This window comes from Podarcis liolepis (genome assembly GCF_965112155.1).
Source record: "Podarcis liolepis genome assembly, chromosome: 7".
In the NCBI taxonomy this organism is placed as follows: domain Eukaryota; kingdom Metazoa; phylum Chordata; class Lepidosauria; order Squamata; family Lacertidae; genus Podarcis; species Podarcis liolepis.
In genome coordinates, this window is record NC_139561.1 from 45,000,458 (window position 1) to 45,019,752 (window position 19,295).

The following is a 19,295-nucleotide window of genomic DNA, read 5'->3' on the forward strand; positions in this document are numbered from 1 at the left end:
CAGGTGGTAGAAGGACATCCGATTCTAACCCACCCCCCCAACTGTGGGGTGCTGGGCTGCTGTTTCTCCCTCCTTGCCCCACTGGTGCATTTTATGGATGATGCTCAAGTTCTTGAGCGACCCTCAACATTGCTGCTGTACGGACTCCTCCACTCTCAATATAAGCCTTTGGATCTTTTTGTTTCTTTGCTCCTAGTGAAGTATATGCGGGAAGCCAGCCCTTATATCAAGAAGCCGTCGCTGGTGTCGGATTTGCCTTGGGATGGGGTAGCTCCGCAGTCGCCCAGCCTTAGCGGCAGCGAGGATTCTGGCTCCCCAAAACACCATGGCGCTGCCAAGGACCGTAAGGTTATCCCTTTGAAGATGTGCTACGCTGCGAGGAACCTGTGCATGCCGGATCTGGAGAACAGGTGAGCCGAGATGAAAGAGGAGGAGGAGGGGAGGCGTCTCAAATTGCAATGGTGGTGCTGAAGTTTTGTTTTTCCTTTTCGTTTTGGTTTCATGGAGAGCCAGTGGCATGAGTTGGAGGGGAGACCCAGACGCTCATGACTTCCCAGGCCTGGTTTTCCTAATATCCCACACTGCTCAGCGCCACAGCCATACCCTGAGAATAATGAGCAAGGCTGAGTGCTCGCTGCTCTTTTTGCCAAGAAAAACAAGTGTGCTGTGCTGCTTGGGATGGATTATGCAGATTTCCAGAAATGTTGAGTATTCTGGTTTCTGTTTTACAAGCAAGGAGGGCTATGCGTAGGAGTCAAGGGACAGGGTGGGGGCCTGCAGGTTGGCCTGCCAGATTTCCATAGAGGAGACGCCCCTATGTGGCCAAGAAGAAGAACTTGGACTGACGCAGCTTCTCCTTAGTGCCACAGTGGCAGAGGAAAAGCTTCAGCCCTTCGCTGTCCAGCAATCCTGTCCCCACTGGGGACAGGCAGGAGGGCTAGCGATAACTGGGAAAGCTTCACAGCCCAGGAGGCCCCACCACAGAGGGGGACTGAGGGGAAGGGCAGCCTGCTAATTCCACATCCTAGCCCTGCTCCTCATTTGTAGTGAAGGTCTGCAATGACTTCACTGGGCAGCTGGCTCAGTCAGTGGCTATTTGCCTGCAGAGGACCCCTCGCTGTTCAAAGGGGGCATGCCTCTGACTGGCAGGTGCCATCATGCCCTTCTTGTGGGTTTCCTGGATGCTTCTTGCTGGTTGCTTTTGTGGTGGTAGGAGGGGGACACAGAGCTGTGAGGCCTGGAGGGGTCCTGAGCTCAAGAGGCCAGTCGTATTATTTATTGCAAGTTGTCCCGACCTGTCCCTGCTGGATGTTCAGGATATGTTTGCTTTGGGCGTAGACAGGATGCAAATCTAATCCGCACGCTGGCTTCCTTCCACGGAGGGGAGATGAAAGTTGGACTGGAGTCTCTCTCTCTCTCTCTCTCTCTCTCTCTCTCTCTCTCTCTCTCTCTCTCTGACACACACACACACACACACACACACACACACACACGGGCAGGCCATAGAGGAAGTGTCGTTCATCCTCACGTTCCTTTGCTGGGTGTTGAGTTTCAGCTGGCTGGGGCAGCTCTTGCAGCAGCGGAGGGGGAAGGGGAGGGCAAGGCAGGCCGCAAAGAGGAGACCGCAGGCTCCTGATTCATTCACCCAACTAATTGCAAGTGCCCTTTGCAGGAAACTCCTGGCCTTTGGGCGGCTTGCCAGGGACCTCCACGCTGTGCCGCTTCCCCCTCCCTGCTCCGCTTGCGGTCTGGGGCCTGGCTGCCTTCCAGGTTGCCTTTGCACCCTTTTCTGCAGCGCTAGGCAACGGCCCGCTGACTGACGGAAGGTTCTCTTCCGAGTGGCAAAGAAAGCCCTGCTCAGGGCAGACCCAGGCAGACAGATAATGTCCTCCCCCCACCCCGCCACCTCCGCCCTTGCAAGGCTGCTGTTTCTCTTTCCCCTCCTCCCCCAGTCTCTCACCGGAAGGTTCTTGTTTTTATTTGGAGACAGAACAGGCAGCAGGAGGGTCAGGATCTCTGGATGACTTGACGTGGAGTGGCAAATGTTAAAAAAGGGGGATAAGAAACAGCAGCAAAAAGGCTTTTCCTCCTGTAAATTAGGCTGTTAAAACAAAGAGAGGCTGAAAAGTTGGTGGTGGTGGGGAGGGAAAGCAGGAATGGGTTGTTGTTTTGGGGCCTGAAAGGGCTGTGAGCTGAACTCTGGTACAGACAGCAAAAAGCAAAGTGTGGGTATGGCCCCAGTGGGCCCCCCTTTTCCTGACTATGTCTTTCTCCCCTCCCCCCATCCCATCCATTGCTGCCACTGTTTTACACCTGGTTGTCACTGGTGAGCCTTGGGATCCTTGCAAAATCCAGAATAGATCCCGCAAGCCTGAAGACTTCCCATACCTAACTGAGCATGTGCTTCATCCCACACTCTTTAGTCCAGGAGGACATTCATAGCTGTCCAAAGAATCCAAGAAGAGAATAAAACAATATTTAGCATAAAAGCGATTTGTTCATTTGTTACATTTATATATTACCTTACTGCAACTTAATGCTTGGACTCCGCAGAATTGGTTCTTAATTGGTGTGTGTAGCAGCCTTTTCCAGCCTGGTACCCTCCAGGTGTTGTTGGACTAGCAGCCCCAGCCAGCAGGGCCATATTATGGTGGGGGCAATGGTGAGTTGTAGCCTAGCCCAAGCCGTGAGCAAGGAGGGCTTAGAAAACCAGCTCACTGATTGTCCCAAAAGCAAAGATATGCAGTGTTTGAGTGCAGGGGAGATGGAAAGAGGCAGATGTCCAGAGCTAGGTTTCCACAAATGCTTTCTTGTGGAAACAGCCCTCCTTTGCTGCTTCATGGTTGAGGTCAAGTGCTTTGAAAGTAGGCAGGTTGCAGCTTGTAGAGCCTACCTGCATGGCAGATTCTTCCTTCCCTTGACATTTTCTGTTTGGCATCAGCTGCTACCACCTGGGCAAGTCACTTCCTGTCAGCTCTTGAGCCTGGGCTGTACGTGGGCAGCTTTCCACACTCTCCCTGCCTCGAGAAAGCAGCCAAGACACTCCGGTTCCAATAAAAGACTTCCTTGCAAAGCAGCCAGACACTCTGCAGACTCCAGGCTGCTTGGGTATTCCCTGGGGGTACAAAAAGCCATCTTGATTCAGAGCCTCTAAGTGAAGCTTGTCCCTGACACTCTCACGGCATGGGCCTTACTTGCTCCAGATCTTTCCAGTGGATGACAGCCCTGTAACGCTGACTGTAAGAAGGCGCTGATGCCTTCAGGGTTGGAGAGCACTGCAAGAGCAACGGAGGGCAGTCAGGATGGCTCCTTTAAGCTCAGGGTTAGAGAGAAGCTGTGACCTTCCTCCTAGTGCTGGTGGGCTGGTGCTCCCATCATCCCTGACCACTGGCTGTGCTGGCTTCTGGGGGAGTTTGTTTTCCCACTGCCTCTGTAGCTTCCCTACCCTGATCTTCACTCCTCTAGAGGTGTGCACAGCGAAGCAGTTGAAACTGCAAGGCTGCAGAGGCAAGGTTGCGTTTTCTGCACAAAAAAGGGCTGGATTCTGTGAGCTGAATCAGTGATTCATTTCGGAATGGATATGCAATGCAGAATCCTCTGCTTCTGTCAGCCATGGTGTGTGTGGCAGGTAGGGAGGCAGAGTTGGGGGCTGCAGCCCAAGTCCCTGGTTGTGGCAAGTCCTACTCAGCTCCTCTCTGGTGCCTGACTGGGGCTTTACCTGCCTTTCTAACTGCACACCTTTGGTCTTCACTTGAAAGGCAAAATGTTTGTTGCTTATAAACGAAAGCACTCAATTGCATCTCTGTTGCACAAGCTGCCAACTGTTCCTGTTGTGATGGGTGGCTATTCTTCCTTGGGGGGAGGGTTGATCATCTTGAACCATCTAGTGTGTCCCTCGCATCTTCCCTGCCCCCCCCCCTTGGTCTGGAGAGATCACTCAGAAAGCAAAGAGAGTCTTCTGCAACGTTGTTGGCGGATTAGCAAAATAATCCCAGGGGAAGAGTTTACCTTTCTGTTGTGTGCTGTGTTTGCCCTTATCCAATCAACCCAAACAGGAGTGAAATTATTGTGGGTGGAGCTGGGGTGCAGCAAGCAAAGTCTGTTTCCCCAGGAGGTTAGCTTGACAGGAGGATGGGGGAAGCAGGGCAGGGCCTCCAACTGGGCTGGAGAAGCAGCTGCAGCCTTTGCCAGTGATCTGGAGAGCAGAGTCGATTTTGCAGCATTTCCAGTTTGGCTTATCAGATCTCTTAATAGGCTGAAGAAGGTTGGTGCTAGGCTTTTGGCTCCTAGATAGTACAAATTCCCCCAAACGGTTTTCACTTGCCACATGGATGCAGTGTTTGGCTTTCCTTGGGCAGTCATAAGGCTTGATGGATCCATAGTGGCAGTTGGACCACGTGGCTGGGATTAAGTCCCTCAAACTGCCCGCCTTGTAGCGTGTTCCTCCTCAAAGTGCTGCAGTGCTGTCTTAACACCTTCCCTTGGCAGATTGAGATGTACGCAGCAGCTGATACATCTCTGGAGGCCAAGGAGGGAGAGTGGACTTTCCCATGTCTTGCCGCCTTTTTATTGTGTGTTCCGCACTTCATTTTTTTCCTAAGCGGTGACTCTGGGAGATGGTTTGGCCCAGTCGAAATCCCTCCTATGTTCAGAGTGGGGCAGGCAGGCAGTCACCCAGAAGCAACTGCTTGCGAGAAGCATGTTCTGCAGCCTGAGCCAAAAGTAGCTTCTCCTTTGGAGCTTACCTGGCCAGAGGGAGGAGTGAACAGAGTTCTCTTTGCAGGTTGCTGCAAGTCCCGTTGGGTCAGACAAGCTATCGCCTCCTCCTATTTGTGTACAAAGTGTAAAATCAATTACATAGCCCAGCAGCAGCCAGTCATTCAGGGAGAGGTAGCCCATGCAGAAGGCTTTTATACAGCTCCAGTGCCCCAGATGCTGGGGGAAGAAGGAAGGTGACAGAGTCTTTGGTCTTCCTCTGCTAGGCTATGCTGTTGAGCACAAGGAAGCACCAGTTAAGTGAATAAACCCGGCTCATGAATTCCTGCCTTCTCCATTTAGCTTTAGCTGCCAAGAGGTGGGTCTGCTGGAGGGTGGAGGCTGCCATTAAGGGCTCTGGCTGCAGCTTCTCCATCTGCCAAGAGGTGGGTAGAGCAAGCAGCAAGGTTGCTGTCACTTTCTGGTGGGGGAGGGCAGGCTGGATGCCAGGCACCCATGCTCTTTGGTGGTATTTGTGATTGTAGCCCAGGGATGGGCCTGGGCACGATCGTTGCCCTCAAGAAGAGCCAGCAGAGAGTGCTCAAGGCCACGCTCCACCTAATTCTGCCCCTCGCAGGACTGGGAGCTGAGGCCTTACTGCCGCCGCCTCCTAACTGGTAGTGTTGCTTCTCCTTAGACACCCTTTAGCAATCATGAGCAAATGCGTTGCAGCCCCTTTTCCTAATAAGAGTGGGAGAAAGACTAACTCAGGAGTAGGGAACCCTTTTCAGCCCAAGGGCTGCATTCCCTCGTGAGCAACCTTCTGAGGACCAATTGGCAGTGGTGGGCAAAACCAGAGGAATAATTGGGGAGAGCAAGAAATGCGAGTGTTGCTTTTTTGTTGTAGGCTCATTTCTGCACACACACACACATGCACACCCCTATCTAGCTCTGGGCAAGAAAGAGGCATCCCCACGGTTCAAGGACATATTTCTGGCCAGGCAAGTGCTCTTGAGGACGCAGTGAAGAAGGGCCAATGAGAGGCCTGGCCAGGGGAGGGTTTTGAGAGCCAGGTACAGAGGCCTAGAGGGCTGCATTTGGCCCCTTGACTACTTAACCATTGATTCTGTGCTGACTCCAATTGCTCAGCTCTCCTGTGAGGATGGGTCCTCTTTGGGGAAGGAGCTGGAGATCAGTGGCAGAGCTTATGATGTGCATACAGAAGGTCACAGATTCAATCCCTGGCATCGTCAGGCAGGCCTGAGAAGGAAGGACTCCCTGTCCCAAAACCCTGGAAGACCATTGCTACCACCAGCATAAGCGGTACTGAGATAGATGGACCAGTGGTGGCATTTGGTAGAAGTCGGATTCCTGCTGGCGCTTGGCAGTCCAGACCATTTCTTCTGGCAGCCTCCCCACTAAGTTCATCCTGCCCTTCCTTCCTTCCTTCCTTCCTTCCCTGCGCAGGTTGATAGAGTTGCACTCGCCTGACAGCCGGAACACCCTGATCCTCCGCTGCAAGGACACGGCCACGGCGCACTCCTGGTTCATGGCCATCCACACCAACATCATGGCTCTCCTCCCGCAAGTCCTGGCCGAGCTCAACGCCATGCTGGCCGCCAGCAACACTCCGGGGAGCAGCAAGGAGGTCAAGCACATCGCGTGGTTGGCGGAACAGGTGGGCCAGGAGACTGGAAGCTCTGTGCGGCTTTGTGCAGTGGAGGTTCAAAAGCTCTTTGGGATTGCAGTGGGGTGTCATTGATGGCCTGAACATAAGAAGAGCATGCTGGATCAGGCCAGTGACCCATCTAGTTCAGCATCATGGTCTCATGGTGGCCGACCTATCTTGCTTCCCTCCCACCTTTTAGGAGAGATGTCAGCTGGTGACTGGACATGTAATATCTGGTACCTCCTTCTGCCCATGGTGCTTGTGAGGGGAGAACAGTCTTCTCCTCTCTGCCCAACACAGAAGTCCTTGGCTGAGCTTCCTCTTGCAGTGAACTTGAAAAATGCATCGGGTGGAGGGTGGGATGCTCGGAAGAGGCTCTGCCGTTGGTGGGAAAATCCCTGTTCTGTATTCAGGCTGTTGGATGTATCATTTCAAGGCTGAAAGGAGTCTGGGAGCTGCTGTGCTCTGGGCACTTTGTCTCAGTATTGTTACATTTGCACACCTTGCTCTAGTCTGTTTCTGCTGCCTTGTTTCCCTGCTTAGGCTTGTTAACCCCTGGGGGAGGAGAGCGGGTGGGGGGGACCCGTCTGTCTCTGCCCTTCGCAGAGTAGGTGGACCCAGCACTGCCCTGGCCCCTCAGACTCTCTGGGACAGCCTTTGCTGACTTGGTGGCTCTCATGAGCCTCAGCCTGCATGTCAGTTTTGGGCTCCACCTCCCATCAGCCCCTGGGTCATATGGCCCTGCTGGCTGGGGCTGATGGGAGTTGTCACCCCAACTATCTGGAAGGCACCAGGCTGGGGAAAGCTGTTTTAAGGTGTCACCAGACCCTAGGTGTTTTGCTGCAACAAGTTAGCATGGCTTCCCCTTTGGGTCTTCCTCTTGGTTTTGAGCCACCCCAGCCCTCAGTTTTTGTGCTCGCATCCACCACCTTCAGTCAACAATGTAAGCAGTTGCTTGGATAATCTGATGCCACAACAACACACTCTTCTTTTATTGCAGACGGAGCTTTAAATGTGTTTTGCATGTGCAGAATCGTGTCCTTCAAGTTATTGTTGTGCAGGGCGGAGGGTGTTTGTGGTAGCTTTCATCCTTCCCATTATTTCCACTGCTGCCTTGAACCCTGCAGAAGGAATCTGCTGTCAGCATCTTGGGATCTAGCCTTTCTATAGGGCTGGATTCCTGCACCTAGGTAGAGGCAGCAACAGCCCCAGCTTCCTGTCCAACCAGGCATGGCTCCATGCCAAGGGCAACAGGCAGGGCCCAGCCTTGCTTTGCAATGAAGTGAGACCTGTTGCTTGTTTCCTGGGATACGTCTGACTTGTGCCATGGAAGGTGCAGGAGAGCCTGGCAGACAGTGGGAGAGAAATAGGAGCCTAGACTAGAGGAGGGGGTAGGCTGGTACTTAGGTGCCGCAGGGTGAAATCCTGGCTCTCTGGCTGCCTTGCATTCTGCTAGCAGCAACTGGCAGTTCCTAGCACAGCAGCTCCAGTTCCTGGTCTTCTGTCCCATAGCACAAGGGAGTGGTATGGAACACATGCAAACACCAAGGGTACCCTCCACTTCCTGTACCTTCTGTTTGCCAACTTTGAAGTGCCTGAAAGATTGGGGCAGGGAGGAAATGTGAGTAAAAGGAGCCCTGCCCCATCAGTGTTGCATGCCGAATGTCCCAGGTTCAATCCCCGATGGCATTTCCAGATAGGACCGAGAGAGACTCCCTACCTGAAACTCAGAGGAGCCACTGCTGCCAGTCAGTGCAGGCAGTACTGAGCTAGATGGACCCATGGGTCTGACTCTGCAGAAGGAAGCGCCCTGTGTTGCAAGATACATATGACACAGGATTGCAATTCATTTCCTTATTATGGAGTAAAAGGGAAAAAATGGGAGCAGAGCTTTGATTAAAAGGCTCCTGTGTGCTCAAAGCCTGAGAGCCGTGTGGGAGAGTGACTTACAGGATCCAGATCCGGCCTTGGGGTGGGAACAAAATATTCCTGTCTCTACAGTTCCTCATAGGCTTGCAAGGCCAGTCACCTCCCTCCTGCACTCTGTTCTTCCTGGCAGGTCCCTTCAGAAGGGTGTGTTCTCCACCCCTTACGTTCTTCCCCCAAATCCTTGCTTGCTTTGCTCATAGAGATGGACTGCCAACAACCTGCCCTCTTTCCCTCTTGTCTTCCCATAGGCCCGGCTGGATGGAGGCCGGCAGCAGTGGCGGCCAGCTCTCTTGGCCGTGACGGAGAAGGACTTGCTGCTCTATGACTGCATGCCATGGACAAGAGATGCCTGGGCCTCCCCGTGCCACAGCTACCCACTTGTTGCCACCAGGTAAGGGAGCAAACAGGTGACTCTGTAAGAGGAAGAGTGTGGAGACTGCCAGTGTGAACAGAGATGCCCTTGAGACCAGATGCCAGGGGAAGAGCAGATTAAGACAACCTTGCAAACAAATCAACAAACTGACTGACATATAAAGTCCAAGGGTGGTAGTCAACAAAGTGTGACCCATTGAAATTAATGGATCATGTTGATACCACTCTGAGTGTGAGCCCAAGCTGTGTGTGCATACCAAGGGTGATGGTGGGGGGTGGGAGAGATCTGAGGAGAGAGTTGGCTTGCCCCTACCATGCTTGGCCTTTTGCCATCGGGGGTGGGCTGGCTGAGACAAAAACTTGGCAGCTCTGTGATCTTGCTGGAGAGTTAGGGGTGGGTGGGCTGACAACTTGGAAGAGGCTCTCCCTGTCTGGGCAGGCTCCTGCCACATTGCCTGCCCTGGCAGCTGCCGCCGCCAAGCTAGTTGTGTTCCCGCCACCCGTTGAAAGCCTCCCCTGCAAGCCCCCAAGAGGTGTGGCTGCTGGCAGAGGTTTCTGGCAGCGTGCAGCAGCTGGATTCGATTAGGGTCCCTCCCAAACCACCCCTCCAGCCAAAACTGGTTGGAGAGAGATTCTCAGGCCTCAGACCCTGCAGCTTTGGAACTGGCCCTTTCCCACCCCCCACATCCAGGAACTGTAGGGGTTTCTCTCCTGTGCCAGGTTTGCAGCCACTTGTTGAGTCTGTCAGGTGGATTTCTGGATGACTTTCCAGGTTTTTATTGGGGGGGGGGGTTTCACAGGTATGGTTGCTGCTTGCTCTTGTTGACCAAAAAACCCTCCTCCTCCTCCTGCAGGCTAGTGCATTCTGGCTCAGGCCGCAGATCACCCTGCATGGGATCGGACCTCAGCTTTGCCACACGGACAGGCTGCCGTCAGGGCATTGCCATGCACATCTTTCGCGTGGAGACACATCGGGACCTCTCCTCCTGGACCAGAATCCTGGTGCAAGGCTGCCACGCTGCTGCAGAGCTGGTCAAGGAGGTGTCTTTAGGTAAGTGGCCAGCAGCCCTGCTTCTCTGAAGCCTGGTTTGGGATTCTTGTCTGAGCTGCTGGGTAGGGTGGAGGCTTGGCCCATTCGCTGCCTTGAGCAGCTGAGGAACCCAGGCCTTGCAATGTTTGTCTTCCAAGCTCAACAGGAGAAGAGGATGATTCTTTTGCTCTTGAAGGGTGCATTTTCCTAGGCAAAACTTAAATGCTCAAGCCAGGCTGAAAGGTGATCATTTGGGTGTTGGTGCCAGTAAGAGCTACCCAGAGGCACATTTAATCTAGAGTTCTGTTCTCACAGTAGCCAGCCAGGATCCCTAAAAGGAAGCTGGACCTGAGTGCAACAGCAGTTCTCTCCCAACTCATGATTCCAGCAAATGGCACGCAGAGGCGTCCTGCGGCTGGTGGGAGAACAGAGCCATTGTGGTTAGTGAGAGGAGAGTACAGCTGTTTGCATTGATGAAGGCTGATGGTTGGACTGGTTGCTTGGTAGAAGTCTGGATGATCTCAGAATATTTGAGGGGGGGGGTGCAAGGTGTGTATGTAATCCTTTGCTGTCAGGTAAGCTAGTCTGAGCCTTTGAAAACACCTTGGCTCAACCCCACTTATGCAAGATGAAGATGCCTGTAACTCTATCTGCTGGAAGGGAGCCGAGCACCTGGAAGAGAGGAGCTTTTGTTCCTGATGCTTTCAGAACAGAGGAAAGAGGAGTCATATAGCTCAGGCCTGCATAAGCATTGTCTCAGAACACTTTGAAAAGCCAGGCTTTGGCGCTGCAAGCTGTGGAAGGAGGAAGATCCCAGGGAACTCTTTGGGTTCTTGGCTTCTCTGTTGTTCTTTTAGAAGGCTCTCAGAGCTGATTCCCAGGTCTCAAGCTCCCTCTAGAGTTTGTAAGAGAACAGCACCCGTTCTGCACAGGAATGCTTCATTGCTAACACTCCTGGCTGTGGCATGAGGAGCCTTCCATGAGCCAGGTTGATGTGTATCGCAGTCCAAAACTTTTGGAGGGCACCCAGTTGGTGGTAGCTGGCTGACATTATCTGATTTTGTGTCAATGAGGCGAGTGGAACTTCAGAGGTAACTGCTTTTAGGAGCACATGGCTGACCTAGCTGCAATATTTGCTGCCAGACACAACTTGCACAGTTCAGGCACTTGTTGGCTTGCAGCAAGTGGTCTGTGACCCTCATCACTTGTGAAATGCCACTTAGCAGTTTTGACATGCATCATTTCTGGCCTTCATTTTTGCAAAGTATGCAACAGACAGGGAAACACCTGTGGCCTTCCAGATGTTGGCCTTCTGCTTCCCAGCAGCCAGCCTGGTCAAGGATGAAGAGAGTTGCTGTAGTCCAGCAACAATTGAAGGGGCCTCAGATCCCCACCCCAGGGTTAATAAGAAGGTCCACACTATATCTGGGGTGGTTTAGTATGCATGTAATTTATTTGTTTATTAGCATTTATCAACAGCTTAGTATTTAAAACAAACAAACAGCATCACTAAAACAAAAATGCACCCTAAAACCAATAGAACAACCTTGTAAGAGCAAGAAACAAAAATTCAAGGGATCTATCATGAATGGGAATTGGTGAGCTTGATGGCAAAATAATTTTATTATTTATTCAATTTGGTTATTAGTCCCTTGACATATTAAGAAGTCTCCAAGTGACTTACCAAACCTAAAAGCATATAGAATGGGATAAAATCAGAACCTGGGTGACCCAGACCAAGACAAGCAAGCTGTCTTCTGCCACCGTCTAGCTGAACATCATTGCTGGCTCTGATGGAAGGACATAAGGGGAAAACTCTGCTCTGCTCTGTGTGTGTATTGGGGAGGCAACTTGACCTGGAAGGATGTGTGCCAGCCTGTGTCCAATGACAATTTGCGTTTTCATGTTCTAGGGTGTGTACTGAATGCCCAGGAGGTCCGCCTCATCATCCACTATGAAAACGGCTTCATTATTTCCAAGGAAGAGGCAGGCTCTGCCAGTGTCCTTTTCCGATACCCTTTTGAGAGGCTAAGAATGTCTGCGGATGATGGCATCAGGAACCTCTACTTGGATTTTGGGGGACCGGAAGGGGAACTGGTGAGTAGAGGGCCTGGGCCACAGCTGGTGTAAGGGCAGAGGATTTAAATGAGCTGGATCTATGTACTTCAAGGTTCCTTTAAAAAAATAAAATTAATTTTTATTAAGTACAAAATAGGAAAAAAACCTATTAAAACCTGTTTTATATGCTCTTGTATACGCAGCAATTTTAAGTAATTTTTTAATCATATAATAAATTGCTGGGGGTGGCTTCATGGGAAATGATTAATGGATGAAAGAGTAATATTTCATTAATATTAATTAGTAATTAATACTAATTACTGTTTTCTATTAAGTTTTCTATTAATATTAATACTAATTAATATTAATAGAAAAAATAAAAATTTGCAATTAAAAAAATGTGTTCACCTTATCTCATGTGCAAAGTAGTGACCTCATTGTGTGCTTCTTCTCCCCCAGACTCTGGAGCTGCACTCCTGCCCCAAACCCATTGTGTTTGTGTTGCACACGTTCTTGTCAGCCAAAGTGACTCGCCTGGGGCTGCTTGTGTAGGAGGAGCCAAGGGGCCTTGGTGACATGGCAGTGTCAGTGAACCACAGCAGTAGCAGCACCAAGTCCTGCCTCTGCGATGTTCTCCAGCATCAGTGCCTTGACCAAGACTTGTGATTGGCAGCTGCATTATAGACACAAGGCGATTGGATGAGCTTTGGCTGGATGCTGCGGCTCTTGCATGAACTGCCTTCCTAGGAGAGAAGCAGCTGAAGGATGGAAAGGCGGCCAAAGGAGTGAGATGGGGAGGGGGGGAATAAGGCAGCCAGGGAGGCTGCATGTCAATCCCCCTTGCCTGCCTCAAGTTCGGCATTGCTTCGAAAACCCCACCGTCGTCTTGGCATCTTGCCATTCAGGATCATGCCCCATACGAAAGGCAGGTGAGAGGAGAGGTGGTCCTGCCAGGCCAATAGAGCAGCTCCTGACCTGGGGCATTACAAAGCCATTTCTCCCACATCCCTTATACCACTTGTGCCTTTTGTTGGAGGAAGGAAAGAGGAGAGCAGTCATGGCAGCAGTGGCAAGCTGAGTCGTTTGCCTGGTTGGGCTGGAAATGCTGTCTTGTTGGGCAACCCCGCCTTGTAGTTTGGGGGGAGCTTGTATCTTCTGCAGGGGTCTCAAGAGACGGGCTGGAAATGGGAGCTCCCCTGGTCCTTTCGTTCTGGCAGTTGGGATGCTGCGGGGCTCAGCTCAGATTGAAGAACTGAAGCATATGCACTTCAGAGCCACAAGACTCTGAAGGCCTGGACCAGTCAAGGAGGCTGGCTTTACTTAGTTCTAGGTTCCCTGCTCAGGCCAAACAGCGACATTTTTGAGCTGGGCTGAGAGCACTGTGTTCCTCTGGGCTGGTGGGGTTTGAGTGCTGTGAAATCTGGAATCCCCTCGCCCCCGCCCCCCCGGGCTGTGGTGCAGATCAGTGGGAAAGAGCTAACCTCAACAGGAGAAGGAGCAGCAGCAGTTTATAAGCCAAAGCTGAGCAAAGAAGTCTGTGGTGAGGGTGATGCTCCCCCCTTTCCCCCTTACGAAACGAGTGTCCCTTTCTCCTCATTCCTCTCCACCTTACTACTCCTTCTCGGGGAAGAAGGAATTCATGACAGTGTGAAACAGAACGTAATAGCCTTATGAAAGGAAGCACTATTCGGCCCCATTTGTGGTTTTTGCAAAACTCTACCATGTGATGGTCACACACGCCCTGATCTTTGCTGCCATAAAGGCCAGGGACTTTATTTTTCAATCGATGGAACTGCGGAACATGCAGCTATTCCCAGCAAACCCAGCTGGGCGCCCCTCATACCACAAGCCCATTGCAGGGGTGGGGAGAAGCATTGGGGTCAAGGATAGAGGTTGGTGGGGAAGAGGGCACAGTAGAGCCGCATGCATCCTTAACAGAGTGGGGCTTAGCCTCAAGCATTGCAGTGATTGCCTAGGAGATCAGAATGGGTTCCATTTGCCCTGTTTGATAACATAGAAGCCTTTTACCAAAGCCCTAGACCAGCGGTTCCCAATTCTCATAACGAAAGCTGCCATAGAGATATCAAAATTTCCAAAAGTATGGGGTCCATGGTTTGGTTTTTGAAAAACAAGGAGTCTGCAGTACTTAGCTATTTGGGAACCACTCCCCTAGGTGGTGGAGCGGGACAGGGAAGAGAGAGGGGAAAACCTCTCAGGCCCCTGAGAATTCTTGAGCCTGAGGCTTTAGGACACAAGTAAAAGAGAGATAGGGAGTGTGTGTGTGTGTGTGTGTGTGTTCTTATGCTCCAAAAAAGCTCATTTAGCCATAGGGCAATGCCTAAAAGACGCAAGTCATACTTGGCTTAGCAGCTGGCCACGGACCAAATTTTGCAAGAAGGGGGACCAGGTGCTTCTGTGAGTTGCAGTTCCTCTGAGGAAGTAGCATCCTCAGGTTTGGGAGGGACTGACTGGGAGGAGTATCTGATAAAAGGTTGTGTGTGTGGTGGCTCTTGTATAAAGAGTGCTTATTCCCAGCAAGGTGGCTTCTGCCTGCAAAAATCCCAACCAAATATGTAGAGTTGCAGACTTGGTGTTTTGGCGGAATTCTGAAGGATGTGCTGTGGAAGAAAGGAAAGGGAAGTGTGGTCTAGCGTCGCAAGAGGTGGGCCTTGGAGACATTGGAAGGGGCTACAGATGAGGACTTCAGTCCCTCCCTAAATCCACTTAGGCCTGTGCACTTTTATTCTGATGATGTCTCAAGGCTAGTCACAGCTTAACGGAGCTTTATAATTAAGCAGACATCTGTTCTATTGTCCACTAATGGTCCCACAGAACAGTAGAAAAGAGCGTATTTGTTTAGAGCCGTGGTTCCCAATTGGTGGTAACCCACCCAGGGAGTCCGTGGCACCATTCACATAACGTAAGCTGCCGTAGAGCTAACAAAAAGTTCACAATTAGAGGGGCCATGGCTTGGCTTTTGAAAAACAGGGAGTCCACAGTACTTAGCTAACTGGGAACCAGTGGTTTAGAGTGTGCATATGTGCTGGACACAGTGGCACTGTGGGTTAAACCACAGAGCCTAGGACTTGCCGATCAGAAGGTTGGTGGTTCGAATCCCCGCGACGGGGTGAACTCCCGTTGCTCGGTCCCTGCTCCTGCCAACCTAGCAGCTCAAAAGCACGTCAAAGTGCAAGTAGATAAATAGGTACTGCTCCGGCGGGAAGGTAAACAGTGTTTCCGTGCGCTGCTCTGGTTTGCCAGGAGCAGCTTAGTCATGCTGGCCACATGACCCGGAAGCTGTCTGCAGACAAACACCGGCTCCCTCGGCCTATAGAGCGAGATGAGCGCGCAACCCCAGAGTCGGTCACAACTGGACCTAATGGTCAGGGGTCCCTTTACCTTTACCTTTTATGTGCTGGAATTTAGTTGCAAGCAGGGTTTGGGTCACTTTCAAGGTTCCTCTCTTGTGTCATTATGGCCAGCAAATCAGTCGGAGCGCAGTTATTGCCTGTGCTTTTGAAAAATTAAAAGTATGTATCCCGATATTAGCAAGGGCTGTCTGACAATTGTTACAGTTGGCTGGAGTGGGGAAGCAGATTTCACGGAGCTCACCTTTGGTGCCAGCCTATGGGCAATGCAACAATGTGGGGAGATGACAACCGTAGTTCTTGCATAGGTGTGAGAATAGCAGTTGGGTTGTGGTAGAACAGATACCAAAGCATTCATTTCTGTATGTTTGAAATTCACTCAAACAAGCATATTAGGCCTCTCTCCTTATTTAATAGTTTAGCTGCTCAATTTTAAGAGAAATTGTTTCCAGCTTACATAGAAACCATTGAATGCAATGAAAACCAGCTTTTTATTTGTCCCAGACAAGTTACCTCCATTGGAGAGTGTGTCTCACCACCTCACAAATACTGACTTCACTTCCATTCATGGCATTATCACAAGACAATTTCCTGCACATTCACATATGCATTAGGCAAACCAAAGCTGTACTTGGGGTTAGTGGCACGCTCTGAGCAGAAATGGCTTCTTAATCTCTTGTACTCTGACCTTTGGAATGCACTTGGGTATCCCAGTTTTCATTCAGTGTGATTCTGGTGGTTGCCAACACTTGTGTTTTGCACCAAAAGCTGCACCATGACTGTTGTGGGATGCAGGACAGCACCAGATGCTGCTATGTGTGTCGGGTTTCCAAACACACACAGTCATAAACAGAAGATACTCTGGCTGGCCTTAACAGAACTTTTAAAAATGGTGCTTTGGTATCACAGTGAAAGGTGACCTTACATAAAAAACACCAAGATGGGCTTTTAAAAACAAAATTATTAACAGCCCAGGTAGTCCTGCAGTTCCCACTCTGAACACTTCCTTTTTAATAGCACTTTCCCTCAAAGTTGTATAGCACTCTGTTTTTTTTCATACCAGGCATAGTTCCCATAGCTGGGGTGGGGGCCATGCTAACCACTTCTGTGATCTGGACACTGAGCAGTGGCGATAAAACGACAGGTGTTTGGTCTATACAACCTTTGCATTCATTGCCTGGACCTCATTTGCTCCTGACCCTTCAGCATTGGGGCATGGAGCACACGATCAAATTCTCTGTGGAGTTGCACTTTGCCACCCCAGTGACTAGATTGTGTTTGTGTAAAAAGATGGTGGTTCCTGATTCTTGCAAAAGTATTATTTTTTTTATTGCAATTTTATTCCCCCATCAGCAACCCCCCCCCCATTGTCTGGTTTCCTTTGTTCTGCAGCTGGGGTTTTCCTGTTTTGGGGTTTCCCCTTCTGCTATAGACATCAGTCAGGAGTTTACGGTTTGGGCAAATGCAACTTTAAGGCCCCAAGTGCCAAAGATGAGACTTCTTGAAAGATCTCTTCAAGAAATCTGCACAGAAACCACTACAAATAAATGTTTGTGTTTATCCTGCGTAAGGTCTGTTTGTGCTTGTGTTTGTGTGCACACTGTTTGAAAGAATCTAACCTTGGGTATTGAGGCACAGCCAGTAACACTGCCACAATCAATCCAAAATGTACAACTGACGTTATTTTTGTATTCTTTGTAAATGGTATTTATACAAGAACAAATTCTTTTTTTCTGAGTTTTTAATTTCAAATTTTGGGAGTCTCCAGGTTACCAAATTCAGATAAAAAGTAGTGGTGTGGGCAGTTTATGGTCTTCACAAGCAAAGGAATGTGCTCTCTCTAGAGAATACATGGACACCCTCCAGCCCTTGAGTTACATGCTAACTGTATAGTATTGTACATTACAATGGAAATGTGACTTAAGGGCGACTGTAACCTTTATGTTGTATATAATAAAGGTGTTTACGCTTTTAGTTTTAATTCATTGGCTTGTGTCTTTGTGGGAAAACACAGACTTCAAAAATATATGTTAGCCAGTTGGATTCCAGAGTAACTTAAAAGGAAATGACCTAATGGTTAAGGTCACAGACACAGATAAGGTGGCAAGTTCTGAAAAGGGGGTGGGCATCCTCCTCCCTTCCCGCCTGCTTTAACTCTACAGAATCTCCTCTTTCAATACTTCCTTCCAGGGCAATGCAAGAACATCAGAAAAGCCCTGCTGGCTAAGACCAAAAGCCCTATCTAAAACCCAGCATCTGTACTCACAGTGGCCAACCACATGCCTTAGTGGGAAGCCTGCAAGCAAGACCTGAATGCAACAGTGCTCTCCCTGCTTGGGATAACCAGCATATGGCATGCTGCCTTCCCGACAGTGGAGGTTGAATGCATCATAACATAGCAGCCTTTGATAGCCTTTTCTATGAATTTGTTTAATCCCTTTTAAAGCCGTCCAAGTTGGGGGTCACACTATATTGTGAAATCAGATTCCATAGCTGAACTGTGTGGTGTGTGAATAAGTAATTTTTGTCAGTCTTGAATCTTATCACATTTGGCTTCATTGAATTGACACCACTGGATTCTACAAGAGAAAACAACACACACTCCACTTGATTTCCGTTTCCCCCCCTAAACTAAAAAACCCCAATTCATTGCGGCCTTTCCTCTTAGGGGAACTGCTCTAGATATTCTGATAATCCTGGACCAGATACCTCTGACACCAGAAACTTTGTTGGAGTATTCAGCTGACTGGAACATATTCTTTTATTTTTAAATTTAAATTTGTATAACCATACTTCATCCGTAGATCTCAGGGCGGTTCACAACGTAAATGCAAGATAAAAACACAAAATACATAATAAAAACGGGGGGAAAACCACAAACCAATAAACCTCCCTCCCCCATTTTAGAAACTGGTACAAAGGCCTGGTCAAACAGGAACATTTTCACCCAGTGCCTAAAGGTATATAATGAAGGCACCAGCCAAACCTCCCAGGGGGGAGAGCATTCCACAAACAGGGAGACACTGCAGAAAACGCCTGTTCATGTCTATCTGGACCTCTCGTCGAGAAGGCACACAAAGAAGGGCCTCAGGAGATGTCAGCATCTAGGTAGGTTCATATGGGAAGAGGCAGTCCTTGAGGTATTATGGTCCTGAGACATTTAAGGCTTTATAGGGCAAAACCAGCACTTTGCATTAGGCCAGGAAGCTAATTGGCAACCAGTGCAGTCAAACTAGGGTCAGTGTAATATGCTCAAACCACTTGCCCTAGTGAGCAACCTCACTGCCAAGTTCTACAGCAGTTGAAGTTTCTGAACCATCTTCAGAGGCAGCCCTACATATAACACATTGCAGTAATCTAACCTAAAGGTTATTAGAGCATAGACAACAGTAGTTAAGCTATCCCTGTCCAGATAGGGAAACAGCTGGGCCACCAGCTGAAACTGATGGAAAACACTCCATGCCACTGAGGCCACCTGAGCTTCACCTGTAAGTACCCTCAAGCTACATACCTGCTCCTTCAGAGGAAGTGTAACCCCATCAAGAGCAGGCAACCTCCCAGCCATCCAATCTAGGGGACTACCCACTAACAGTGCCTCAGTCTTATGTGGAATTGAGCATCAGTTTGTTGGTTCTCATCCAGTCCATTACTGAGGCAAGGCAACGGTCCAGTGCATTCACTGCTATCTTATAATAAGGTGCTGACTTGTGTCATATTAGGCTCCTTGTTTTCAAACATCAACTAAATCTGTGCACTTGTAATTCAGAAGCAAGTGTTTCCGAGTTTTACGGTGTTTCCACCTGGTAGCTCAAGCCCTGAATGCAACCAGACCACAAAGCCACAGTTTCCCTCAGTTTGGGACTAAAGGAAATAAAGGTCTGTTAATTCTTCCGCTTTTTCGAAGTACAGTAAACCCAATGAAGCAACCACCCCCAAAATAAACTATTTGTGCCCCAATCACAAAGTATCAGCATAACCATGTTCACATATCTCAAGAGTTAAAAATAAACTGGCAAGTTTAAAATGTTGAGACAAAACACAGGAACTTGGTTTGGAAGGGGATTTATAGTAACTTGAAAGTGGTTGTGAAATGGCAACTTGCGCTACTGATGTTGTTCAAGTATCTCAGCAGGAGAAAAGTGGCTCTCAAATGAACATCCATCTACTGCTAGGC

At 49.7% G+C, this 19,295-nt stretch overlaps 1 protein-coding gene across 1 annotated transcript in view; it reads left to right on the plus strand.

Annotated features, from left to right (window-relative positions):
* SNTB2 (syntrophin beta 2) overlaps nt 1-17,102 on the plus strand; it is a 34,411-nt gene extending 17,309 nt beyond the window's left edge. Inside the window, exons 2-7 of the mRNA XM_083513684.1 lie at nt 197-410; nt 6,163-6,373; nt 8,542-8,684; nt 9,520-9,716; nt 11,608-11,792; nt 12,213-17,102. Coding sequence (XP_083369810.1) covers nt 197-410; nt 6,163-6,373; nt 8,542-8,684; nt 9,520-9,716; nt 11,608-11,792; nt 12,213-12,305 — 1,043 coding nt within the window. The 3' untranslated portion in view covers nt 12,306-17,102. The remainder of the gene's footprint in view (nt 1-196; nt 411-6,162; nt 6,374-8,541; nt 8,685-9,519; nt 9,717-11,607; nt 11,793-12,212) is intronic.
* Nucleotides 17,103-19,295: the final 2,193 nt, after the last annotated feature.